General features: G+C 53.2%; 2 protein-coding genes across 5 annotated transcripts; one reads left to right on the top strand and one right to left on the bottom strand.

Annotated features, from left to right (window-relative positions):
* Positions 1-1,731: 1,731 nt before the first annotated feature.
* Positions 1,732-10,621, bottom strand: LOC111945791 (uncharacterized). Of its 4 annotated transcripts, XM_086863441.1 has the most exons (13): positions 9,351-9,434; positions 8,785-8,986; positions 8,237-8,321; positions 7,457-7,487; positions 6,363-6,423; positions 6,241-6,284; positions 6,081-6,146; positions 5,817-5,896; positions 4,645-5,746; positions 4,523-4,566; positions 4,387-4,431; positions 3,117-3,160; positions 1,732-2,948 (listed from the first exon to the last, which is right to left on the bottom strand). In XM_086863441.1, the coding sequence occupies exons 2-7, from the start codon at positions 8,836-8,838 to the stop codon at positions 6,110-6,112; spliced, it is 312 nt and encodes a 103-aa protein (XP_086719567.1). In that variant the 5' UTR covers positions 8,839-8,986; positions 9,351-9,434; the 3' UTR covers positions 1,732-2,948; positions 3,117-3,160; positions 4,387-4,431; positions 4,523-4,566; positions 4,645-5,746; positions 5,817-5,896; positions 6,081-6,109. The 4 variants fall into 4 exon arrangements, 1 of the variants encoding a protein (XP_086719567.1); XR_015279342.1 differs by lacking the exons at positions 8,785-8,986; positions 9,351-9,434 and adding an exon at positions 9,670-10,621 and having other exon boundaries at positions 6,363-7,086; XR_015279344.1 differs by lacking the exons at positions 8,237-8,321; positions 8,785-8,986; positions 9,351-9,434 and adding an exon at positions 7,721-7,737 and having other exon boundaries at positions 7,296-7,487.
* Positions 10,622-22,351: 11,730 nt separating this feature from the next.
* Positions 22,352-24,262, top strand: ID3 (inhibitor of DNA binding 3). The gene is made up of 3 exons (XM_023941079.2): positions 22,352-22,959; positions 23,149-23,220; positions 23,715-24,262. The coding sequence occupies exons 1-2, from the start codon at positions 22,639-22,641 to the stop codon at positions 23,203-23,205; spliced, it is 378 nt and encodes a 125-aa protein (XP_023796847.1). The 5' UTR covers positions 22,352-22,638; the 3' UTR covers positions 23,206-23,220; positions 23,715-24,262.
* Positions 24,263-26,106: the final 1,844 nt, after the last annotated feature.

Genomic DNA, 26,106 nt, shown 5'->3' with positions numbered 1-26,106 from the left:
GGTGAATACATGCTGTTTCATTATTACTGCTATGCCAAACCACAAGGAGCACACAGAAAACACAATACTCATTCGCCACAGAAGCCGGCTTCAGCTCGCACACGTACTCACCTTCACTCTCCTCTCCACCGCGCCGTTATAATCCTGCTGTCGGTGGTCCTCAAGAACGTGGTTCCCGGGAGCCTCAAACTCAGCCTGCCTGACGAAAACCTCGGTCCGGGGCCAGTCCGTGCCCAAACTTTGGCGATGACTGTCGCCTCGCAGACCGGCCGGGACCGAGGAAAAAAAACCCCAGCTGGGAGGGAAAAAAAAAAAACCCCCCCAGCTGGGGATTTTTTATTCTAAATTTAAAAGTGAATTGCAAGTCCTGAAAAGCAAAAGCCATACATACCAGGTTAGAACCACTCGACACACATGCACACAAGCAGACCCTGACCCACCGACTCTCACAGACAGCCACACTCTGACACGCAGCAGGAGACTAACTCGCATAGTGACCGCAACCCTTATTTGAAACACTCTGCTGAACAAAATGCCCTGAGATATCTTCTCACTGCTGCTTCTCAACATCAAAAGGTAGATCCTCAGAAAATAGTCATCAGAGACCTGCAAAACAACACAAGGTGGTCAGTGAGGGATTCTATGGTAGCTATGACTCAGCCACCCTCTAGGCCCACACATTTTTTACACCAAAACCTCATAGAAAAGAGAAACTGTAACCTTTTATAATTGTTCCACCTAAATCTAACTATGTGCCAGGGCAGGGCAGCTCCAAACCAATGCAGTTAAAGTTAAGTTAAGTTACAGAGGCAGGCACAGTGCAGTTAAGTTACAGAGGCAGGCACAGTGCAGTTAAGTTACAGAGGCAGGCACAGTGCAGTTAAGTTACAGAGGCAGGCACAGTGCAGTTAAGTTACAGAGGCAGGCACAGTGCAGTTAAGTTACAGAGGCAGGCACAGTGCAGTTAAGTTACAGAGGCAGGCACAGTGCAGTTAAGTTACAGAGGCAGGCACAGTGCAGTTAAGTTACAGAGGCAGGCACAGTGCAGTTAAGTTACAGAGGCAGGCACAGTGCAGTTAAGTTACAGAGGCAGGCACAGTGCAGTTAAGTTACAGAGGCAGGCACAGTGCAGTTAAGTTACAGAGGCAGGCACAGTGCAGTTAAGTTACAGAGGCAGGCACAGTGCAGTTAAGTTACAGAGGCAGGCACAGTGCAGTTAAGTTACAGAGGCAGGCACAGTGCAGTTAAGTTACAGAGGCAGGCACAGTGCAGTTAAGTTACAGAGGCAGGCACAGTGCAGTTAAGTTACAGAGGCAGGCACAGTGCAGTTAAGTTACAGAGGCAGGCACAGTGCAGTTAAGTTACAGAGGCAGGCACAGTGCAGTTAAGTTACAGAGGCAGGCACAGTGCAGTTAAGTTACAGAGGCAGGCACAGTGCAGTTAAGTTACAGAGGCAGGCACAGTGCAGTTAAGTTACAGAGGCAGGCACAGTGCAGTTAAGTTACAGAGGCAGGCACAGTGCAGTTAAGTTACAGAGGCAGGCACAGTGCAGTTAAGTTACAGAGGCAGGCACAGTGCAGTTAAGTTACAGAGGCAGGCACAGTGCAGTTAAGTTACAGAGGCAGGCACAGTGCAGTTAAGTTACAGAGGCAGGCACAGTGCAGTTAAGTTACAGAGGCAGGCACAGTGCAGTTAAGTTACAGAGGCAGGCACAGTGCAGTTAAGTTACAGAGGCAGGCACAGTGCAGTTAAGTTACAGAGGCAGGCACAGTGCAGTTAAGTTACAGAGGCAGGCACAGTGCAGTTAAGTTACAGAGGCAGGCACAGTGCAGTTAAGTTACAGAGGCAGGCACAGTGCAGTTAAGTTACAGAGGCAGGCACAGTGCAGTTAAGTTACAGAGGCAGGCACAGTGCAGTTAAGTTACAGAGGCAGGCACAGTGCAGTTAAGTTACAGAGGCAGGCACAGTGCAGTTAAGTTACAGAGGCAGGCACAGTGCAGTTAAGTTACAGAGGCAGGCACAGTGCAGTTAAGTTACAGAGGCAGGCACAGTGCAGTTAAGTTACAGAGGCAGGCACAGTGCAGTTAAGTTACAGAGGCAGGCACAGTGCAGTTAAGTTACAGAGGCAGGCACAGTGCAGTTAAGTTACAGAGGCAGGCACAATGCAGTTAAGTTACAGAGGCAGGCACAATGCAGTTAAGTTACAGAGGCAGGCACAATGCAGTTAAGTTACAGAGGCAGGCACAGTGCAGTTAAAGTTAAGTTAAGTTACAGAGGCAGGCACAGTGCAGTTAAGTTACAGAGGCAGGCACAATGCAGTTAAGTTACAGAGGCAGGCACAATGCAGTTAAGTTACAGAGGCAGGCACAATGCAGTTAAGTTACAGAGGCAGGCACAATGCAGTTAAGTTACAGAGGCAGGCACAATGCAGTTAAGTTACAGAGGCAGGCACAATGCAGTTAAGTTAAGTTACTGAGGCAGGCACAATGCAGTTAAGTTAAGTTACAGAGGCAGGCACAATGCAGTTAAGTTACAGAGGCAGGCACAATGCAGTTAAGTTACAGAGGCAGGCACAATGCAGTTAAGTTACAGAGGCAGGCACAATGCAGTTAAGTTACAGAGGCAGGCACAATGCAGTTAAGTTACAGAGGCAGGCACAATGCAGTTAAGTTAAGTTACTGAGGCAGGCACAATGCAGTTAAGTTAAGTTACAGAGGCAGGCACAATGCAGTTAAGTTAAGTTACAGAGGCAGGCACAATGCAGTTAGTTTTACAGAGGCAGGCACAATGCAGTTAGTTTTACAGAGGCAGGCACAATGCAGTTAGTTTTACAGAGGCAGGCACGGTACAAGGCAGTCGCAGGCGATGTCTGCCGGGTGAACGCGGCGATAGCTGTGGATGCGAAGGCCGGTTCCTCAGACGAAAAAATCCACGATGACGTCGAGAGGCTGAGATGGCCGATGACATGAAACACGAGACAACGAGAAGATGGATTGGAACTGCCCTGCCTGGCAAAAGCTCTGGCGAGCTTGCAAAGAAACCCTCTCCCTTGGCTTCAGAGGGGCCCATCCCACTACAGCCCTGTCCTCTAACTTAACTTCAAAATGCCAACTCACCTGCTCATCTCTGCTCCTTGCCGTGCTCGGGGCAACACCAACTCCTGCAAAGACAGAAAAGAAAAAAGCACTGAGTTACTGTCACAATGCACAAGGTGGAATTCCCAATGTGCTTCCTTTATTCCATCTTGGACTACAAAAGCTTGTCAGCCAACCAGGGACTGAAACAGAAGAAAAACCACTCAGTCCCACCTCTCATACTCAAAGATCCCCTGTAAAGTTCTGAAGACAGAGCCCTCAAACGAGTGTGGGGTGCTTTGCCCTGAGGCATGTGCTGTTTTTAACAAATTCGAGTCACCTCCCTTGCTTTCTAGACACTGCTCACCAGCGTGGCAGGCTAGGGGCGGCTGAGGCGAAACGTCTTTCCCCTGATAATGACTGCACGATAAACCTGCAACCCCTTCTGTCTCTCAGAATCCTGTCCGTGACACCGATTCGTGTCAGGATCCACAAGGGGGGATTTGTGATGTGGTTCTTTCCTTCTATCTTAGAGAACTAAATATTAGCAGCAAACCAGGGACTTTAAACAGAAAAACCTCTCAGTCCCACCTCTCGTACTCAAAGATCCCCTGTAAAGTTCTGAAGACAGAGCCCTCAAACGAGTGTGGGGTGCTTTGCCCTGAGGCATGTGCTGTTTTTAACAAATTCGAGTCACCTCCCTTGCTTTCTAGACACTGCTCACCAGCGTGGCAGGCTAGGGGCGGCTGAGGCGAAACGTCTTTCCCCTGATAATGACTGCACGATAAACCTGCAACCCCTTCTGTCTCTCAGAATCCTGTCCGTGACACCGATTCGTGTCAGGATCCACAAGGGGGGATTTGTGATGTGGTTCTTTCCTTCTATCTTAGAGAACTAAATATTAGCAGCAAACCAGGGACTTTAAACAGAAAAACCTCTCAGTCCCACTTATCGTACTCAAAGATCCCCTGTAAAGTTCTGAAGACAGAGCCCTCAAACGAGTGTGGGGTGCTTTGCCCTGAGGCATGTGCTGTTTTTAACAAATTTGAGTCACCTCCCTTGCTTTCTAGACACTGCTCACCGACGTGGCAGGCTAGGGGCGGCTGAGGCGAAACGTCTTTCCCCTGATAATGACTGCACGATAAACCTGCAACCCCTTCTGTCTCTCAGAATCCTGTCCGTGACACCGATTCGTGTCAGGATCCACAAGGTGGGATTTGTGATGTGGTTCTTTCCTTCTATCTTAGAGAACTAGAGATTAGCAGCAAACCAAGGACATAAACACCAAAACACACACAGAGCTTGCACCCACCTGTCCTCCAGCATCCTGGGCTGGGATATCTTGCAAGTAGACCACCTAAAATAAAAAAAACCCAAGGGATTAAACTTATAGCAGAAACTGAGACCCCAGCAAGAACAACTGCTTCTCTCCACCAACCGAGGCTCACCTTCCACCTGCTTCGCCTTCCCCGCTGCTATCCGGCTTTACTTCCTAGAAATAAAGACAAAGAGCAGAGCTGTAACACAGTGACCAGTTCCAGCCCCGCTGCAAAGTAAAACCGTGACTGACCTTCTCAGGGGGACCCCCTCATCTGGGACAGGTGTTCTGCCAGGAGGTCAATCTATCTGAATCTGAAAGAAAGTTAGGAAAAAAGTCAAAGTGCTGCAGGGTAACTTCACAGCTCCAGACACCTGCTGCCAACATAAGAATACCAGCTAGACTCCAACTACAGCCCATATTACAAATCTCCAATTACAAGTGCCCGGGACTTGTCCTTAAACACCTACAACCGGGCTGGGCGCCAGGGCAGAGCAGCTCCGGACCAAATACCACCAGACACCCATGACATGTGAGACAAGGGGACATGACAAGGAGAGAAAACTCTCTGAGACAAGAAAGTCCTCATGAGGACCGAGAGAATGCTGAACGAGATGACCGAGGAGGGACCCGAGGCGAGCCTGCCGAGCTCCGGTGACCCCGGAGGAAAAAGATGCTAATGGAACAACTATTTTCCAAGAACCGCAAAGACGGATGCCCGAGAATCCTGTGGCTAGAAGCCTCTGCCTGCCTTTGAATCGGCACAAGTCCTTATCCACTGTAAAGAAACACTGCTGCATATAGCTGTTGACACAGCTGAGAACGAGACCTAAGAAAACATCCGATCACATGCTTCTAAAGACAGATGCAATTCTGACGCCTGTCCGACCTCCCGCATCGAAGCTTCGCCGGCGCCGGGCCGAGGAACGCAAAGATGGGAGATGAACGGAAGGACCCCGGGGTTTCTCATATACCCCTGGGAGGACTAAGGCAAGAGACACATTACACGAGATGCACATAAGACACAGAAGGCACGAGAGACAAGTGACAACACACCCTGGGACTGCTCTGCCCTGCCTGCCTCAGCATTGTTAGCCAAAGTGAGGCTTTCCCTCACTGGGGCCTATGGGGTCATTTCCAGAACCTCCCCATCCCCAAAGCTCACTCAAAAACCCAAACCGATCTCAGTCCCGACCGCCGCCCTGCTTTGATCCCCTCTGTGGACTCCACTTATCTCTCAGAGGGCTGAAGATGTGAGTCACGGCGAGAGGCCGGTCAGGAGCCAAACAAAGCCACCTCGCTGTCTGGGAAGTTCTTCTCTCACCGGGCTGTTGTCTCAGACAAGTATCATCACCTATGATAAAGAAAACCAAATATAAGTGCACAATCTTAGAGGCATATTCACCTAAGAGACTCCTACTCACCAGCTCTTAGGAACTCCCGGGTCCTCCGGCCGCACGCTTCAGCCACGCTCCTAGGCGGATGCCATCGTCGCAGGGTACGCCTAGGATAAACGGAGAGCAGGCGATGTAGCGTCGCTGAAAGTTGAGCGCGCCCTCGCCGCTCCTTCCAAAGCCCCCGACTTGCCGCGACTCCTCGGCCACGCCTAAAGGGTACCAGGACCGCACCGACACGTGGACGAGGTCGAGGCTTCGTCACGGACTCCGGTAATATTTGCTGGGGCTCACCAGAGAAGCAAACCGGGTCTCTTGGCAGGTCAGTGAGGGGGCCTCAGCACAGCATCAGGAGGCAGCCTAAAACACACCAACAAGCAGGGATGCTTGGAGTTGCACCAGAAACTGCGACCCCAGCAAGAACAACAGCTTCTCTCCACCAACCGAGGCTCACCTCCCACCTGCTTCGCCTTCCCCGCTGCTTTCCAGCTTTACTTCCTAGAAATAAATACAAAGAGCAGAGCTGTAACACAGTGACCGGTTCCAGCCCCGCTGCAAAGTAAAACCGTGACCGACCTTCTCAGGGGACCCCCTCATCTGGGACAGGTGTTCTGCCAGGAGGTCAATCTGTCTGAATCTGAAAGAAAGTTAGGAAAAAAGTCAAAGTGCTGCAGGGTAACTTCACAGCTCCAGACACCTGCTGCCAACATAAGAATACCAGCTAGACTCCAACTACAGCCCGTATTACAAATCTCCAATTACAAGTGCCCGGGACTTGTCCTTAAACACCTACAACCGGGCTGGGCGCCAGGGCAGAGCAGCTCCGGACCAAATACCCCCAGACACCCGTGACACGAGGGGACGTGACAGGGAGAGAAAACTCTCTGAGAGAAGAAAGTCCTCACGAGGACCGAGAGAATGCTGAACGAGATGACCGAGGAGGGACCCGAGGCGAGCCTGCCGGGATCAGATGACCCCGGAGGGAAAAGATGCTAACGGAACAACTATTTTCCAGGAACCGCAGAGACGGATGCCCGAGAATCCTGTGGCTGGAAGCCTCTGCCTGCCTTTGAATCGGCACAAGTCCTTATCCACTGTAAAGAAACACTGCTGCATATAGCTGTTGACACAGCTGAGAACGAGACCTAAAAAAACATCCGATCACACGCTTCTAAAGACAGATGCGATTCTGACGCCTGTCCGAACTCCCGCATAGAAGCTTCGCCGGTGCCGGGCCGAGGAATGCAAAGATGGGAGATGAACGGAAGGAGCTGGGGTTTCTTATAAGCTCCTGGGAGGGCTAAGACAAGAGATATGTTACATGAGATGTACAGAAGATACAGAAAGCACAAGAGACAAGTGACAACACACCCTGGGACTGCTCTGCCCTGCCCCCCTCAACATTGTTAGCTAAAGTGAGCCTTTCCCGCACTGTGGCCCCAGAGGCCGTTTCTCAAAACTTCCCCCCCGCATAGCTGACTCAAAACCCCTAACCGGTGTGAATCCTACCCCGCCGCCCTGTTTTTATCCTCTCTGTGACCACAGCCCTCGTCTTATCTCTCTGAAGTGAATCTGTGCGAGGGGACGATCCGCTGCTAAGGAAAGCTGCTGCGGGGGCGGTTCCTTTTTGTGTTACGATGAATCTGCTGAGAGAATCTGAAGTATCGCACTTGATGTGACCTAGAACTTCTGGAAATTCTCCTAAAAAAAAAAAAAAAAAAAGCCAAGAAGACGAGTCATTATAAAAGCATCTTATTGCCCCTGAACCCCCAACACAAAACCATGAACTTAAATACTCCCTGTATTCAATATTGTTTTCTTTGAGGTGTTTTCAAAACTTCTGCTGCTTCAAATGCCCAAAAAGATGCCTGCTCTTAGCAGGCTGAAGCAAATTGAAAGAGCCTCTTCACTGAAATGAGAGAGGAGCTCTTTACCCCTGCTGATTCCCCTGGAAGGAATAATGCCCCTTAGCACAGCCTGGGGTTAATATACCCCTAATTGGGCCCGCCTCTTTTTTCCCACGATGCCTGGGAAAGGGGAGGCGGCAAATCCCACCGGGTATAAAAGCCCTCAGAGGGACCGTAGCTGTTTGGCTCCTCTGAGTTAAATTTGAGGTAAGGAGCTCTGCGTAGAAGAAAACTCTTTGGGAAAAAAACAATGTTTTCTTTTCTGCTGCAATTACTCAGGACAATGGAGCAAAGGAACAAAAAAAAGGTAAGAAGAAAAACTTTGTGTTTCAGCAGTGTTGCCAGCTAAGTTGGATAATTTATGGACTTCCATAATTATTTTTCAGTGATTACTAAGTAGCACTCCACCTGTGATTAATTAGGGTGGAGAAGAATAGTATTGATTTGAATGGTGTCTCATAGGGACCTTTAATCAGGGCTGTCTACATTCTAAATGAAAATAAGAAAAAGAATGGACTCCCAGGTGGTATTACCATTACATACCTGCTGGCCTCGCTCCCATTGGAGATATTTGGTGCCAGGGTGTGGGTAGAAGTGCCCTGAAATGCAGCTTTAAACCCTTGAAATGCTGGAAAAGGCAACGCTTAAAATGAGCAAACGGGACAGCTAACTCCATTTAAACAAATACAGTGGTAAATAAATGGCTTCTCCCCTTTAATTTAAACCCCTCAGATATTGGGGAAAAGAGTGGTTTTCCTCACTTTAAATCTCTCTGGTGATGGAAAAGGGGGCATTTTCCCCTTAATTCAGATCCATAAGGAAGCATCATCCATGCTTTCCCGTTCCACTTAAAGTGGGAAAAAATAGAAAATGGACAGTCTCTGTCAGTTGATACCTCTAACAGCACAGAAAAAGCACAGTTACCTCCCATTGAGACTATTAAAATTGTAGGGAAAGTGGATTCCTCTTCAATTTGAACACAGGCAATTGTGGAAAAGGAAGCTTTTTCCCTCAGCTTAAACCCCTTTTTTCCTGATAACCCATCCCTTTTTTGGGGCTCTGAAGAGGGAGTGGTGAGGTAGAAGAGGTACCTCGGGATGGTGCTGAGCACTCTCGGGATGGTGCTGAGCACCCTCGGCACTCATCCTGCACCCTCGGGATGGTGCTGAGCGCCTTCGGGATGGTGCTGAGCACCCTCGGCATTCATCCTGCACCCCTGGGATGGTGCTGAGCACCCTCGGGACCTGACAAGGTCTGGAATAGAGCCGTCCCCCAGCTGAGCTCCTGGAGTGACTATAGAATAGAATCATAGAATCATTAAATTTGGAAAAGACCTCCAAGAACATCAAGTCCAGCCTTCTCCATTTAGGAGGTTGGTTCTGGACTCCTTGTGCCTCAGGTGCCTCGAGATTGAACTATGAACTTAACTTGGTATTTATATATATTTTTATATGTTTATATGTATTATGGAGCACCAAAGTTGTGTGCAACAAGCTGACACGTAAGTTCATTAGGATGCAATTACTGCAATCAGAATGTAGGCTACTCAATTATTTTAGCAAGAAGGTGTAATTAACTGCAGGTTCATGTTGAATGCTGCCTGGTGCCAGATTTCGAGGATTGGCTTACATGGGTAAACACAGCAGTGGGGTTTTACCTAGAGCACAGCCACTAGCTGAGAGATGCAGACTGATGGAAAACAGCAGCGGCTGGATTGGTGGGAGACAAGCCAGAGCAAGACGAGAGGAGCAGAGCATCTTGTCCTTCACCTAGCATCCCAGCTGACAGAGCTGGAGCCTCTAGGGATGTGAGCTGAGTGCATCAAAATTTACTGGGTATAATCGCTGCTGAGCCGTTGCTGCCTCGTTATTTAAAAGCATGAATATTAACGAGTTCTTATAGCTTCTTTGGAAAGATCTGCCTGTTATGGCTTATAGATCATAGTGGTACTGGGAGAAAATAAAACTATGTCAAACCGTTTGCCTGTTGCTTGTTTGCAACTCTCCTTCAGCTCATGGGAGCCTGGACACTATTCTGGAGAGGTAGTTTCCTCAGCATGTCTTCCACTTGTGAATTATTTAATGGGAAGCTTTGTCCTAGTAATGAGTGGAATATTCAGTGTGCAATTAATATCTCTGTTGCCCTCGGGCCTTCACAATCCTTGTCAAAATGTACATTGCACCTGTAAAAATTCCATACGGAGCAGCAGGCAGAGAGGTGGCTGTTCATGGACTGTGCATGGAGAGAAGGAAGAGAAAAAAGACAGGAAATCTTACAAGATTTGCTGCATACATAAAGCAGGAGACCATCATGGGCATGAGTGGCACAACAGGACCTGGGAGCTGTGGCACAGAATCCTGTATGGTGCTGAGCAACCCAAGCGACCTCTGCACCCCTGGTTTCCGCAGGGCCCTGTGGCACTGAGAAGTGTGGCGAAGCCACATCTCTTCTGTGCTACACGGGATACCCCCCCTGCGTGGGTTTTTCGGGGTGCACGTTGCAGAGCAGCGTTTGAACCCCTGGTTTCCGCAGGGCCCTGTGACACGAGAGAGGGTGGGAAAGCCACGCCTCTCCTGTGCTACACGGGACACCCCCCCTGCGTGGGTTTTTCGGGGTGGACGTCGCCGAGCAGCGTCTGCACCCCTGGTTTCCGCAGGGCCCTGTGGCACTGAGAGGTGTGGCGAAGCCACGTCTCTTCTGTGCTACACGGGACACCCCCCCTGCGTGGTTTATTCGGGGTGAAGCTTGCCAAGCAGCGTCTGAACCCCTGGTTTCCGTGGAGCCCCCGTGGAGCTCAGGGGGGCGTTGCAAGGCGACGTCCCACCTGGGCTGGGCGGGGAAAGCCTCTACGTGGTCGAGCGAGGGGAAAACGCTGCCACAGCATCTGCACCCTGATCTCTCTAAAAGTTTTTCCGCTGCAGTGTCCAAACGTAGCTTTTAGACGACTCGGCAGCGTGATTATGTGCGAGTATTACTAAGTGACACCCGAGAACGGATGGGAGGTGCCTGGCTAGCACCCATCGCCCGAGCTCTGAGAGACGAGCCAACATCATTTAAATAAGAGGTGAGTCACAAACCAGTCTATCATGGGTCAGAACTGTTCAACCCCAGACAAAAAGCTGTATAAGCAACTAAAATTCTTACTGAAAGCCAGCCAAAGTAATTTGCCTAAACGAGAACTAAAAACCCTCCTAACCTGGACTCTAGTTAATTTCCCAAACGCAAAACACTCAGATTTTTTTACCAGAGATTTCTGGGACACAGTTGGTAATAAGCTTTTCAATAACATTTCCCGCCGAGATATGGCAGCCGCTAAACTCCTCCCAGCCTGCAGAGCACTGGTAGAAATGTGTGCTGCGAATACACAAGGCGCGACCAGCCCCCCGTACCCCGTGACCTCCGTCTCTCCTACTCCTCCCCCCGACCACGCGGCCCCCGTACCCTCTCTCCCCGCCGGCCCCCCTCCCTTCCTGCCCGCTCAGACCTGTGTGCCCCCTCCCCCCGACCATGCGGCCCCCGTACCCTCGGTCCCCGCCGGCCCCCCTCCCTTCCTGGCCGCTCAGACCTGTGTGCCCCCGCCCCCCGACCACCGTTCCCCCTACCCCAGTTCCGGCACGCTCCGTTCCCACCCCTCCCCCCGCCTTCCCCGTCCCACCGCCCCCCCGCTTTTGCCCCCCTCCTGCCGTCCCAGCTTCCACCGATGCTGCGGTCCCGCCCCGTTCCACCGTCCCCGCGGCTATGGGCCCCGGCGCCGCTGCGGCTCCGCCGATCCCCGGCGGCGCGATACCCGCGGTCCCGCCTTCCCCCGCCGACACCGTGGTTCCTGGCTGCGCCACCCCGCCCGCCCTCGGCATCGCGGTTCCTGCAGCTCAGCTCCCCTACACCCCCTCCGTGCTGCCCGCGCTGCCTTGGTGCCCCGCGGGCTCCGCCTTCCCGGCGTCCGTGGGGCCGCGGGCCCCGGCCCCGCCGCCGTCCAGCGACACCGTTCTGTGCGGTGCGGCGCGCGCCGATCCGAAATTCGCGCTGCCGCCCACCACTCCCCCATGCAGCCCTGCGGCGCTGACGTCATCCACGCATGCGCAGTCACCGCTTCTATCGCCGATGCTCCTGCCGCCGCCGCCCCCGGGCCCCCCGTGCCACCCCCCTGTGCCAGCCTCTCAAACTGCGGAGGGGGAGAAAGAGAACAGGCACGGGACCCCGGCTCTACAACTGCTGACACTCACGTCGCCTCTGCCACCGCCCAGCCCAGCCACTGTCCAGTCCCCGCCATGCGTCTTCATGTCCCCGCGTCCACCACCACAGCCGCCCGACGGCGGAACACGGCCCCCGCCTGTCTCTGCCCCGCTGCTAACACCGGCACAATAAATAAATGGGAAGTGGGGGAAAATCGGAAATTGGAGGAAAAGAACCGGGAATAAAGAAAAACGGGGAATAGGGAAAATCCCGGGAATCAGGAAAAGAAAAACCGAGAATCGGGGGGTGGGGGGAAAAACTGGAATAAAGAAAAAACTGGGTATCGGGAAAATCACGGGAATCGGGGGGAAAAAACGGGAATAAAGAAAAAAACCCTGGAAATCGGGGGAAAAAAAACGGGAAAGAAAACAACAAACAAGGAATAAAGAAAAAAAAGGGAATTATAGGAGAGTCGGAAATTGGGAAAAACTGTAATGGGATCAACGGGAACAGGGTCAAAGGTCCCGAGGGTGCTGAGCGCCTTCCAGAAGGTGCAGGATGAGTCCCGAGGGTGCTGAGCACCATCGGGATGGTGCTGAGCCCCCCCAGGATGGTGCTGAGCACCCTCGGGACTCATCCTGCACCCTCCTGATGGTGCTGAGCACCCTCGGAATGGTGCTGAGCACCATCGAGACACATCCTGCACCCTCGGGATGGTGCTGAGCACCCTCGGGACCAATCCTGCACCCTCGGGATGGTGCTGAGCACCCTCGGGACCAATCCTGCACCCTCGGGATGGTGCTGAACACCCTCGGGATGGTGCTGAGCACAATCGGCACTCATCCTGCACCCTCGGGATGGTGCTGAGCACCCTCGGGATGGTGCTGAGCACCCTCGGGACGGATCAAGCACCTTCTGGAAGGCGTTCAGCACCCTCGGGACGAGTTCAGCACCTTCTCGAAGGTGCTCTCACCCTCTGGATGGATCCTGCACCTTCTCGAAGGTGCTCAGCACCATTGGGACGCATCCAGCACGTTCTGGAAGGCGCTCAGCACCCTCGGGACGTATCCTGCACCTTCTGCAAGGTGCTCAGCACCGTCGGGACGAATCCAGCACCTTCTGGGTGGTGCTCAGCACTCTCGGGATGATGCTGAGCACAATCGGCACTCATCCTGCACCCTCGGGATGGTGCTGAGCACCCTCGGGATGGTGCTGAGCACCCTCGGGACGGATCAAGCACCTTCTGGAAGGCGCTCAGCACCCGGCAGGATAGTCTAGAACCCCGAGGGTGGTCTGGAACCTCGGCACAACTCAGCACCATGCAGGATAATGTAGAACCCCCCGGGATGGCTCCAGAACCTTCTGGAAGTCTTTCAAGAACCTTTCATGCATCTTTGGACCCAAACCTGCCCCAATCTCATTCTTTTTTTTTCCCTTTTTACCCCATTTTTACCCCAAATTTTGTCTCTGTTTTTTCCGTTTTTGACCCAAATTTGGCCTCATTTGATTCCTTGGGGCCTCTTTGGAACCAAATCCAGACAAATTTTGGAATTTTCACCCATTTTTGCCCCAAATTTTGTCCTATTTTTCCATTTTTATCCCAAATTTTCTTTTTTTTTTTCCACTTTCCCCCGAAATTTTTTCCTTTTCTCTCGTTTTTTTCCCAATTATCTCTTTCTTCCATTTTTTAGCCCAAATTTTCTCCTTTTTTTCCACTTTTCCACCAAATTTTGTCTCTTCTTTTTCCCCTTTTTCTTCAGATTTTCTTTTTTTTCCCGGTTTTTCCCCAAAATTTTCTCCTTTTTTTCTACTTTCCCCCCAATTTGGCCTCATTTTCCCTTTTTTGCCCCTTTTCCACCCAATTTTCTCCCCCTTTTTCCTCCTTTCCCCAACTTTTGGCCATTTCTGACCCAAATCTGAATTAATTTTGGATTTTTTTTGCCATTTTGGACCCAAATCTGGATTAATTTTGAATTTTTTTCTGGGTTTTACCCCAAACTTTGGCCTTTTTTGCTCATTTTGGGCACTTTTTACCCAAATCTGACCAAACTTTTTACCTTTTTTGGACCATTTTCCCCCAAATCTGCCCCAATTTCGTCTCTTTCCTCATTTTTAACCCAATTTTTTTTTCCCCGATTCCCGTTTTATTTCCCCATTCCCTTTTTTTCCCCCCTATTCTCGCTTTTTTCCTAATTCCTGTTTTTTTCTTTATACCCGTTTTTTTCTTTATTCCCGCTTTTTTTCCCAATTCCTGTTTTTTTTCCCCAATTCCCGTTTTTTTCCCCAATTCCCACTTCGGCTCGGCCCGGCCCGCTTCGGCTCGCCTCGGCCCGGTTCCGCTTCGGATCGGCCCGGCCCGGGGCACAGCTGCAGTATCGCTCTGTGGCCACAATGCGGCAGAGAGATATTGTGATCCCCCTGTGGACACTGGTTCCCCCCCCCCCCCCCCCCCCCCCCCACAATGTGATACTATGAAGCATTCTGGGGACACTGTGACACCAGCCACCTTCCCCAGCTTGGTAGTATGGGACAAGACCCCGCCCTAGCTATGTCATGTGTGGGACAGTGGGGTGGGGGGGGGTCCCTCCAGGCTCCCCCTGCCATGAGACTGTCCCAGGAACTGGGAGCAGAGAGGCGTGGGGACATCACGACCACCATTGAACCAGCCGGGGACTTCTACTATGCTGAGGACTACCACCAGCAGTACCTGTACAAGCAGCCTGGGGCCTCTTGTGGCCTGAGGGGCACTAGGGTCACCTATCCCATCTTCTCCTGAGGGGCTGCCTCGTCTCCCCTGGGCTGTCCCCATGTCCTCTAGGCTGTCCTGCCACTCCACAGTGCCCATTGCTCCCTCTGATTAAAGGTCTGTGAGCCCTACTCTGTCCCATGGCTGTGGCTGGTGGGGGTTCTGGTGGGTCGCTGGATGGGGGTGGGGACACACCCATGGGTGCTGTCTGGGGGAGGTGGGCCTGTGGTCTGCCGCAGGGAAGGATATTGGGGGTTGGGCCCCAGTTGGTGATAGGGGAGGGGCTGGGCAGTCCATGAGGCTCCTGGGGCTAATGGTTATTGTGGGGGCAGATGCAAGGGGCAGCAGTCCGGGGGACTGGAGGGGGCAGACCCGTGTCCGTGGGCGCCATGTCCGTGTGTCCGTGTGCCATAGAAGCTGTAGCGCCGAGTTCTCCCACCGGATGTCAGTGCTGAGCCGCACTGGCTCCCGCCCGGCGGGGGAATTGTGCGTGCCTATACGGCACTTACGGTACGAGCCGTACATACGGTAAATCGTGCGCACACGAAACATAGTACATTGCCGTCCAGGTGGGGATGGCACACGGGTACAGAAGGGACGAGCGTAGGCATGCTCAGGGACATGCTCAGGACATACAGGCTGTAAGCACCTGTGGTTCCCACATTCTGCTGGATGTTCCCCCAATTCCATGGATGGGGCACAGAGGATGCCGTCACGTCCCTGGCACATTTCCCTGGCCGAGTCCAGCATGGGACTTGCCCCCAGCCCCACAATGGGAACACACACTGGCACATTTTTGAAGAAAGTGAAGTTCCCTGGGTGAACAGAGAGTGAAAAAAAAAGTAACTAAAAGCAGTGAGAAAGCAAGCTCATGTTTGCTTCCGGCACCTGGCCCCACAGCTGGTGCAGCAGCTGTCTCTATAGAATGAGCTGGGGACAGGGACAGGAGACCCTTGCCTTCAGATTTGCACTCCAGCATCCTCAACATCCCAAGGAATGGTGCTGGACAGGGCAACCACAATGGGGTTTCACAGAAGGGGATGACTGGCATGGGTGTGGCCAGATATAATGCTTTGTGAGTGGTTCCCCCAGGACCCCTGCACCCCCATCCCTGGTTGCTGGAATAAGGAGAGGGGCCAAAGGATGGAGAAACCCCTGGACCACTGGGGCTGGACCATTCCAGGCCTGGATTTTGGCTTTCGTTCCCAACAAGAGAGGTAGAAGCTGCCTTTAAACTCTGAGTAGGGAAACTGAGGCAGGGACGGTCTCAGCACTGGGGTTTGGGAATGGGAACCCCTAGTTTGGCCGCTCCTCAGGGGTCCTTGGATTGTGCAGCCACAGCTCCAGTAGGTTTAGAGGAGTACTGAGGGGGCACCCTCATGTACCCCCTTTCCTGCAGGGATGTGGAAAAGAAGGGGAAAGACAAAAGAGCCCCTCCTCACCCTGCCACTGCACCTCACGTGGCATCTGCTCCAGGAGGATGAAAACTGTGTCAGAAGAAACTGGGGAGTACATCCAGGTGTCTTCCCCCAGTGCCTGAGCCAAGCCAAACCTACTCCATTCCCTGGCCCACCTGAGATTAATTGGGTCCATCCCTGTGGAGTGGGTTCCCAGCAGAGTGAGGGCACAACCCTCACCCCCCACCTTTGTTTCCCACTCCTGCTTAAACCCAGCATGACCACACAACCCAAAGGCCCCTGGGGATGAACAAGCTGCGGAGGCCCATCTGCCAAATAGAGCACTGACACCATCCCTGCCAGTTTCCCTGCTCAGGGTCTTAAGAGTGGCTTCTCATCCCATGCTGAGACTGAAAAGGCATGATCTGGGACAGAAATTATTTGGTCCAGTCTGAACTTCCACCAGCATCCCAGCCCCATGGGGAGGCTTGGATCCCATTCCAAGACTTTGGCATGTCAGGGGCCAGATGAATGGAGAGGTTATAGAGGGGAGGTTGGGGAAGAGATGATGGCAAGATATACTGAGGATACAGAGGGAGGGATCTGTGGCACCCTTTGCAAAGCAAAGAAAATAACAATTTGGGCAGGTTTGAAAAGCCCCGAAACCACAACAGGAAACACAAATTTTACAAATGCAGATGTGAGTGGAAAAAGCTCTTGAGCTGGTTGCTCTGGCTTTCACCTCCACTAAAAATAAACCAGCCTTATTAGGGGCAGATGGAGGCCCAGATAAAACATCTTTTCCCCCACCCCCCTCCATGTTTTTCCATGGAGGGGCTGTTCTTTGTGATGCTGTGCAATGTGGCTTTCTGGGGGTAGTGGGGATGGGTGGCTTGGCCAGGGGCTTGTGTTGGGTTTTGGAGAGGATCTGGGGGGTTTAAGGGTTTTGGGGGTGTGCATCAGGTTTTCTGGAGGAGGATTGCTGGGGTTGGTACGATTTAGGGCTGGGCAATGCAGGGTGGAGGATGTGATGAGTTGTAACAGTCTCTGAGTGTAATAAGGCAGCTTGGCAAACCCTGCAGAAAAGCAGGACCTGGAGGGAGGAATTTGGGGTACTGAGAAAGGGAGGGATTGAGGGCAGGGTCTGCAGGGAGCAGCAAAACTCCTTCTGGGACTCCCATATAACACAGACTGGGCTCCTCTTCCCCATGTCTGTTTCCCCTCTTAGGACTGTGCCAGGGCTGCAGCACCCGACATTTGTGGGGAGGCTGTGGCAAAGATGGTGCCAGGTTTGGGTGCCCACTGCTCCCCTGCTGCCACATGCCAGCTCTGGGAGGATAACGTAGGAGGCAGGAGTTGCCTTGCTGTCACCCTGGCAGTGACAGCGGGGCCTGGGCTCCTCTGAGTCAGCCCAGTGTCTCCACACCCGCAGCAGCAAGGGGGCAAGCAGGGTTGTTCACACCTGCAGCCTTTGCACCCCTCACCCTATCCTCCTCCTCCTCCTTTTGCAGGGATGCAATTTCGATGGATGCAATTTGGGAAGGGAGGAAGCAAAAACTTGGAGGAAGAAGGGAGCAGAGCACCAGATTGTGAGCGTACCTCCAGTAGTGGCACAGCACCTCATCACCTACTCTGCTGGGGATACCCACGTGGTCCCCTCCACCAAGGCCTGGGTTATGGGGGTCACATGGCATGAGCTGATCAGTTTTGGGCCCCTTGGAGTAACATGGGGGTGTGATGCTCCAGTTTCCCCAAACGTTGGCATCATTTGGGTGCCCCAAAATGGACCTGGGAGGGAAAAGACCCCTCAGGGTTCAGATGGGACTCAGAGGGGCTGCTGCTGTGTCAGAGGTGGAGAGGGGAAGGGGTGGGCTCTGTCCAGCCCTGGGGGGAGGTGTGAGAATGGTGGCAAGGGCAAGGGGGTCAGCGCAGGAAGCGCCAGCAGTGGCAGCTGTTCCCAACTCCCCAGATGTGCCCGTGAGATAGGGCAGCAGGAAGCAGCTGTGTGGGGAGTGCCGGCACTGGGAACAGCCACTTCTGCCTGCCCAACATCGCCTGGGCCTGCATGACTCCCAGCCCTACTGTCTCCCCCAACTCTGGATACTACCCGGGGATGTTCCAAATGTCCCGGCCTCGCCTCTGCAGGGAGCAGAGGTGTCCAGGGTTTGCCCTGAAGAAGCAGCTCTGACTCCTCATGGGAATATGTGGTTCCCTCTGGCTCTGAGGGTGATGGAGATGGAGACATAGCTCTGCTCCTGACTGGGCTTTGGATGAGAGGAAATGTGGGGAAACTGAGGCATGGCCAGTGACTGAGCAGCTTGACCACAGTTTATGTCATGGTTCCTGGTTCCCTTACAGAGGGATGAGACTGTTCCTCTCCCTCCCCTGGGTACTCTGGAACAAGGTAATATGCCTCATGGTGTTCACTCTGGTCCCTAATGATCACTAGCAGGGAGTGTCCTGGGTGCTGCCTGCAGGCTGGGTTGGGATGGGACACTCAGGCTGAGTGGTCCCTGGGGCAAATCCCCTGCACAAACAGCTGCACATTCCCCAGGGCTGGATCAGGTCTCCTGGTGACAGGGCTTGGGGGGGTGGAGTACCTCACTGCTGCTTTTCGGGTGTACTTTCCCAGCAGTGCCTCTCCTTTTCCCCCCCTAATTCTCTGCCATTTGTCTGCTCATCCAGCCCCGTTCATGGCCCACTACAGAGCCTCCAGAATTGTGTAGCTTTAGCAGAGGGTCCCTGTGGTGGGTGAGGGAGGTAAACGGAGAGCACACAGGTGGCTAGGGCCAGGCTCCTTTCTGCATGGGCTGCGGATTCTGACATCCATCCATCCATCCATCCATCCATCCATCCATCCATCCATCCATTCATCCAATCTGCCAGCTCCAATTTATAATCCCCATTGATCCTGAAACACCCCAAATCTGGGACATCATAGCTTAGTATAGGGGTGTCACTGCAGATACAGGGACCCCAGGCAGGGTTTGGCAAACTGCTCAGGAACTTTTCAGCACATTCTCCACCTGACCAATGGCCAGAGCAGGGCCACAATGCTTGTCCCTGCCTCTCCTTGACCATCCTGTCCATCCAGGAGCACTCAGCCCCAGCATGAATTGAGGTGTCAAGAGAGCTGGCACCCAGTGCTCAGCAGGATCACCAAATGCCACAGGACTGCCTCCCCATGCCAACATGGCCTTGGGAGTAAGATTGGAAAGAGGTCTTTTTAACCCCTGTTAAAAAGCCAGAATCCCTTTTTTCCCTTGAGCATCCATCTAGATTTCTTCTCCAGCACCAAAACTCCCTCAGATTGCTGTTGTGCCGTGCCACGTGGGTGCCCGGGCTGGGGGGCTAGCTTGAAGCATCCCCAGAAATCCATTAATTAATCTCTGAGCTCTTGTTCCCATGTTGTGCTGAGCTGCAGCACAGCCAGCACAAGGTCCCTCAGCTTCCCTTGCTCCTGAAGGATTCTGAAGGACTCTGAAGATCCCCATTAAATGGGATTTATACCTCAGCCCCATTTGAAAGTGAATCCAGATGACCCCTGGGGAAGAGCCCTTCCCTTTGTAGCTGCCTTGGGAACCCTGCCACATCTCTGTTCCTCTTCTCTCCTATCCAAATCCCTTCCCCACAGCCACTACTTCCAGATAGCCTCCAGTTTCCAAAACACAAGAAATTCCCCCCAAAATACTGGTGGTGTTCCCCAAGACACAGGGACCCCCAAACACGCCCTCCTTGCCCTGCAGCAGCCAAGCCGAGTCTGGCCGTTTCCACTCCATGTTACATCCCGCCACCTGTACCGACTTATTGCAGGAGAGAAAAAAAAAAAATCAAACCAAGCCCAAGGGGTAGATTATTTTGGGGCGAGGGGAAGCAGCTGCTTATGAGGCCCCCTGCCAAGCTTAGAGGACCTCTGCAGGTATTTGCAGCATGGGAAAATCCCCTGGGATTAACGATCTCTTCCCAGGAAAAGGGGAAAGGTAGTGGGGAGCAGTGGCGGAGCTGTAGTGAGATACATGGTTACCCTTCCCCCTGGGGACTTGGTATCATTTTGCGATGCTTGCTGAGGTGGATAATCCCAGCTCCTGCTTCTTCTACTTCTTTTAGTTTTCCTTTTAATAAAACACCCAGTGCAGGCCCTTTCACCATTAAATCATCATGCTCCAGAGCATTTCCACTCCCTTCCTCCCCCATTTTCTCTCCTCCACGCCAAGAAATCTGCTCCCCCCGCAGCCACTGTGTGAGGACACCCCAAACCTGGAGCAGCCGCTGCAGCAGCGCCCTAAAAGTGATCCCCTCCAGTCAAAAGTGACCCATCCGGGGGGATGGGGGGGTTGTGACACACACATGGGGTGATCAGATAAACACATCCGTGTGCTCCCAGCCCTCTCACACTTTCGGCGTATCCCAGGATTGGGATGAAACCCCTCGGAATATGGCGGCAGCGTGGCCGTGGCGGCGGCGGTGATGCGGGGGGGTGTGCGGGGGAGAGGTTGCCTTGGCCACGCATCCCTCTGTGAATGCATGACGTGCGCAGGGCTGGCGCCAGGCTGTCTGGGGCCGGGAGTTAGATCAACACAGCTGGAGGGCCCGGGCCACAGCTGGGCAAAGGCAGCGGGTCCCGCCGCCCAGGCAAGGCCTGTGGGAACCACCGCCAACAAAACCCCCCTGCAAACAAAAGCTCCCCCCACAGTCCCTCTGAAACCTTTCAGCGCCCCCCCCCCCCCATCCCTTGGGAACGGAGAGGGGGTGTATGGGAATAAGCAGAGGCTGTACGTTGCTGTTTTGTATTGAGGGGAAGTCATAAGAAGGATTCAGGTGGTGGTCTGAAAAGAGTTTCTAAATTTTTTGTAAATATTTTAAAAATCTGTGTTGATTTCATTAAGTTTTACATTTATCACTTATTTTTAAAAGATGTCTCCATCCTTTTTATTTTGTTCTTTCTTTCTTTTTTTTTTTTTTTTTGGAACGGGAGTTTGGTTGTTGGCTCTTGCTCCAAAACAGGTTAATGAGGGTAATTATGCCTCTTCCCAATCTGCTATCCTTCACACAGAAGTGATTTCCCATGAAATTCATAACCGGGGGGGGGGGGGGTGCGGGAGAGGAAAAGAAAATATATAAAAATAATCCAGCCCCAAAAAGTGTAGGATGCTGCTTTCAAGTTCCTTTGTCGAGCAGCTCATGGCTTGGGGCAGATGCGGGGAGGAGGGGTGCCCTCCAGCCTGCAGTCCCCAGACGCCTTTGTCGGCGGTGGAAATAAACCCCAGCACTACTAAACTGGGATTTGGGCAAATCTAGAATAAATTGATGCAGTGAGCAGGAGTCATTTGGTCCAGGTGCGTGTACCCCCACCCCCTTGCACCCCTCCTTAGGTGGGACCCCCGGGCCGAGCAGGGTCCCAGGGTGCCCCCAACCCTCTCGGCTGCAATATTCCCTTCCTGCACCTTCATTACCAAGCCCCCATTACACTCCCAACAACTAAATCCCACCAAAGTCAGTATTTGGGGGAGTGAGATTTTTCTCCTTGGGCTCAGGCAGATTCACAATCTGGGTGTTGCAGGGCCGTCACTTCTGTGGGACCCCTCCATGTGCCACCCGCTGCAGTGACACCCACCAGGAACCCCAGATCGCTCCAGACTTGGCCTTTTTCTCTGTACATTCTCTGATTCTATAAGTTTTGAGGCAGCGATGGTTCAGAAGGGCAGTTTCCTTTATACCACCCCCCACCCCCCCCCCATACACACACACACTTCTACTGGGATAACCCCTTTGACTATAAATCTCCTCTCCCCTCCACAAAATAAAAAACCCTCCAGGCCTCTCACAGGCGCTGACCTAAATCTGGTTTCTCCATCGTAACCTCAGTTTTACCGCAATTAATTTTTTTCTGCTGGTCACAAGATAATTCCTGACGCCAGAAAGTCTGGAGGTCAGATGAGAAGCGGAATGAGGAAAAGGGCGGCACTAATTTCCTTAAAACAGGGAGGTCGGGAGAGGGGAGACCCCACAGTCCTGTCTAAAAAGGGGGGAATTGACTAGGAAGGGGAAGAGGACAGTTTGGGGGTGCTGGGGTGTTGAAGGGGTTTAGGGAGAGGTAATCTCCAAGAGGTTTGGGGGGTCTGGCTATGAGGAGGGAGACTTGTGTGGACATGTCATCACCCGTCAGGCCATTCTGGCCATCAAGGGTCAGTTTGGGGGGCTGGGGAGGACGGGGGTGAGGTAGAGGGGATTTAAGGCTTCATTTATGTGTAGGGGCGGAGTTTGATACTGCATTGACATTCGGAGGCGGGGTTTAGGGCTTCGTTTACATAAAAGGGAAGAGATTAATGGTTATTTTACATAAAAAGGGGTTGTGTTATTCATAATTTGCATGTAGTGGGCGCGGTCAAGTAGCGCTGCCTATATAAAGGCGGCGCGGGTGCCTTCCACCCCCCCCCCCCCCCCACCTTCCCCAATCTGCCGGAGATACGAAAGTTTGGGATCCAAGGGTGAGAGTTAAGGCTCTCAGAGCTGCCCTCTTTGGCGGTCCTGGTGCTCGGAGGTCCCAGCAAAACCCCCGCTGCCGCGACAGCCGCTGAGGCTCCTAGGCATCCCCTGCCCTGCATCTCCAGACCTGATCTGAGTCCAGCATGAAAGCCATCAGCCCGGTGCGCTCTGTCCGGAGCTGCTACGAGGCCGTTTGCTGCCTCTCGGAGCAGAGTTTGGCCATCGCCCGAGGCAGCCACAACAAGAGCCCGGCCTTGGAAGAGCCCATGAACTTGCTCTACGATATGAACGACTGCTATTCCAAATTGCGGGAGCTGGTGCCGGGCATCCCTCAAGGCACCAAGGTGAGCCAGGTGGAAATCCTGCAGCACGTCATAGACTACATCTTCGACCTCCAGATCGTACTGGAGGAGGGGTCTAAGGGCTGCGACCCCTCCTCCGAGGCCACCCTACTCTCCCTTAAGGTAAGGGTCGCTTCGGCCTGGGGGCTAGGTATGTCGATTGGGGGAGAGAGGATGTGTTAGGTTGGAGGTGATAACAAGTCGGGACGGGGGTGCTGCAGGGTCCGCGAGTCATGGCACGGTGGGGAATGGGGAGGAGGAGGGACCACCAGCGGCCGGGGTGATCTTAAGCCCTGTCCCCTCTCTCCGCAGGCGGCTGAACTCGCCTCAGAACTCCGCACCAAAGACGAGAGAAGTTTGTGTCACTAACGCCACCTCCATCAGGTGAGTGTCGCCCCCAGTCACCACCGCCACCGCGATCCACAGCCCAGTCCTCCCCATATGCCCGCATCCCAGGTGACGTCCCGGGCTCCCCTTCCGCCCCCAGCATCAAAGTCCCTAGGGGACCGATCCCCAGCAACTCATACTCCCCTCTCCCCAGTTCCCCCTCGCACCCCAGTTTTTCACCACTCGCACCCCAGTCCATCTCCCCCAACCCACCCCCGATACCGACCCAAACAATGCAGACCAGTGCTCCCCCTTTCTGCAATCCCTCCCTATGTCTCTCACCTGCACCCCAGCCCCCAACCAGCACCAACCCACCCCCAGCATCGCCAACCGAGGGCCAGATACCATCCCTGAGAAACTTGGTTTCCTGGCTCCCATCCCCTCTTCCCAAATCTCCATTCCCAACCCCACTTACCACCCCACTAATTACCACTATTATTTTTTTTTTTTCTCCCTCCCCCTCTCTTCTCTCACCTCCCGGTGCCAATTAGCAAACAGGCAGCGAGGGTCGGTTCCTGGTTCGTTATCAGCCGGAGGTAAATAGCAGCTTCCTCCGTGGCGCCGGGTTGTCTGCGACCTACCGGCCCCAACATCGCCTCCCCCGGGCCCGGGCACCGCGAGTGGGGAGCAGCTGGTTCCGACCCCCCCCAGCCTTCCACCGCCAGCATCCCACCCACGGAGCTCAGCATGCCAGCTTTGGATCCGGGCTCACATGAGATATTTTTTAAGACAGACTGATGATGAAGAGGAGGTTGTCTATATATTTTTGGATTATAGCAGCGAGTCCTTTTTTTTAAAGGTGTTCAATGGGATGGCGGGGTGGGGATTAGGGGGTTTTGGGGAGGGGGGACAAACATCCTCGAGTATGAACCAAACTCTCTGGGGCTGTGGCCTCGTATATTGTGGAGCTCTATACTAGAGTATAACTTTTTGTACCTTTTGTGCAGGAAGGTGAGTTTCTGCAAACATGCCTTGTACTTGCTTTATAAACTTTTTATAAAAGTTACATTTTTACATAATAAAAATCAGGTAATTTTGATTGTTTTTTCTCCGTTATCACTGGGGTGGAGGGAACTGGGGTGCACCCCTGAGAAGGAAAACAACCCTCTGGGAGGTAGAAGCTTCCCAAACTGATGGGAAGTTCTAGGGTTACTGTAGGAATCTCCATAATTGTGTAATAGCATTGAAATGTCAGCTCAGGTATGGGAGGAATTAACCCTAGGCTGCCGGCTCCTGACAAGGTGGCTGCCGGCTATTTTGGGTGCTGCTGCATTTATCTGATATGGAAGGAGTGAAGATGGTACTGAGCCCTGAGGACCATCTGGAGGTGTAGCTGGAACCCTGGGAAGGAGGGGAAAATATGTTTTTTCCACTTTTAGCCATGTGGAAACGGGCTGCTTGGTGCCCTGATGCTGGACTTGAACTTCTATGGGGCTGGAAGGGGTGATGCTGTTCCCCTAGGATATACCCCATAGGGGCAGGGGAATTTCTGGACTGCTTTTGCTGCCCCAGGTAGTATCCCGAGAGCAGCCCCTGCCTGGCCTTATCTCCTTGGGGTCAACACCCTCCCCTTGGGTAATGCTGCGGTTTCCCTTTGGCCTGGGAGCAGATATGACCCCCGGCTGGTGCAGCTGTGGAGCTGGATCGTGCTCCCTGAGGAAGGTGCTGGCCTGCCTACAATGAAGATAATTTAACTTCAGCCCCACTTGTAGCACCATCATCTTCATCCTCTGTGTTTGGCTCTGGTTTTGCTGCCATGGGCTCGGCCAGGCAGGGTTGTAGGTCCTGCCCCATGGCATTGGGATGTCCCCAGGGTGCTCCAGCATCCAGGGGAGCTGGGTGAGGGGCTGCATCATGGGAAGAGGAGGAGGGAGAAGATACGGGGGTCTCGGAGGGATAGAAACCTTTGCCCACACACACTGGCTTCAGCCTCTATCCCAATGACAGCCAACAAGAGCTTGGGGTGCAGCTGGCAGCTGCCAAATGCCTTTTGTCCATGGGCATTTCCACAGGGAAAAACAGCATGTGGAGCTTCCGAAAAGTACCTGGTCCAACTGGATCACCAGCCCCTGGGAACTTTCCTCCCTTCTCCGAGCTTGATGTTCCAGGGCTACCCAGGGCAGGGTATCCCCAGGCACCCTTGGGTGAGGTGGGATGCGGTGACATGGGCTGTCCAGGCATGGTGGGAGGCAGGTGAGGGTGTCCATCCAAAAACCACTGCATCTGGGAACAGAGATGCTGTTATGCTCACAGCTGAAAATAGTCTTTTGCCATCTCCACTGGCTTTTGGCTCTGGAGGAAAAGGCAAGGGGTGGGTTAGGGGTGAGTGTCCCCACATTAACCCTGGTGTCGTGGTCCTCCAGCTGTGCCAGTGCTGATGTGCCAAAGGGATTTAAGTGGGATGGGTGGGAAAAGCACCCTGGGCATGAGCCAGGGGACAGAGATGAGTCTCGGGAGCTGGAAGGTGGAGCTTCTTGCAGTGTGAGCGCTCCAGGTCCTAATGGGACCCCCATCAGGGATGATGGTGGTGGAAATCCTGGACTCGTGGGAGCATTAATGAGCCTACTTTGTAGTTGGGGTTACTGGGAGACATGGGGCTACTGGTGGGGTGGGAGAAACCATTCCTGCTGGGGCTTTTTGGATGGAAACGGCACTGGGGAGGTGGAGGGGGACTCCAGCCCCCGGGAAGTGGAGGTGGCCCCTGCCCCTGTCCCCTCTCAGGGATCAGAGCAGGGGATTCCCGAGGCCAGGAGCTGTGGGGTTTGGCAGTGTGTAGGTTTTGGTCTAGCTCCCAAGAAGCCTCCCAGAGCCGTTACCTCCTCCCCCGAGGTGAATGGATCCCGGCGTCTTGCCCGGAACAGCCACCCCGACATTCCCAGATTC

The sequence above is a fragment of the Cyanistes caeruleus genome, chromosome 26 (assembly GCF_971803275.1).
Source record: "Cyanistes caeruleus chromosome 26, bCyaCae1.hap1.1, whole genome shotgun sequence".
Lineage (NCBI taxonomy): Eukaryota > Metazoa > Chordata > Aves > Passeriformes > Paridae > Cyanistes > Cyanistes caeruleus.
The sequence above is the reverse complement of the archived record's forward strand: the minus strand, read 5'-3'. Positions and strand labels throughout refer to the sequence as shown.

Coding starts and splice junctions, on each gene's coding strand:
- LOC111945791 (XM_086863441.1), bottom strand. CDS start 8,838: ATGAGTGCCGAGGGTGCTCAGCACCATCCCGAGAGTGCTCAGCACCAT. Junction 7,488..8,236: donor AATGGGAGCGAGGCCAGCAG/GTATGTAATGGT, acceptor TTTTTTTTTTAG/GAGAATTTCCAGAAGTTCTA. Junction 6,285..6,362: donor TGAGGGGGTCCCCTGAGAAG/GTCGGTCACGGT, acceptor ATTTATTTCTAG/GAAGTAAAGCTGGAAAGCAG.
- ID3 (XM_023941079.2), top strand. CDS start 22,639: ATGAAAGCCATCAGCCCGGTGCGCTCTGTCCGGAGCTGCTACGAGGCC. Junction 22,960..23,148: donor CCACCCTACTCTCCCTTAAG/GTAAGGGTCGCT, acceptor CTCTCTCCGCAG/GCGGCTGAACTCGCCTCAGA.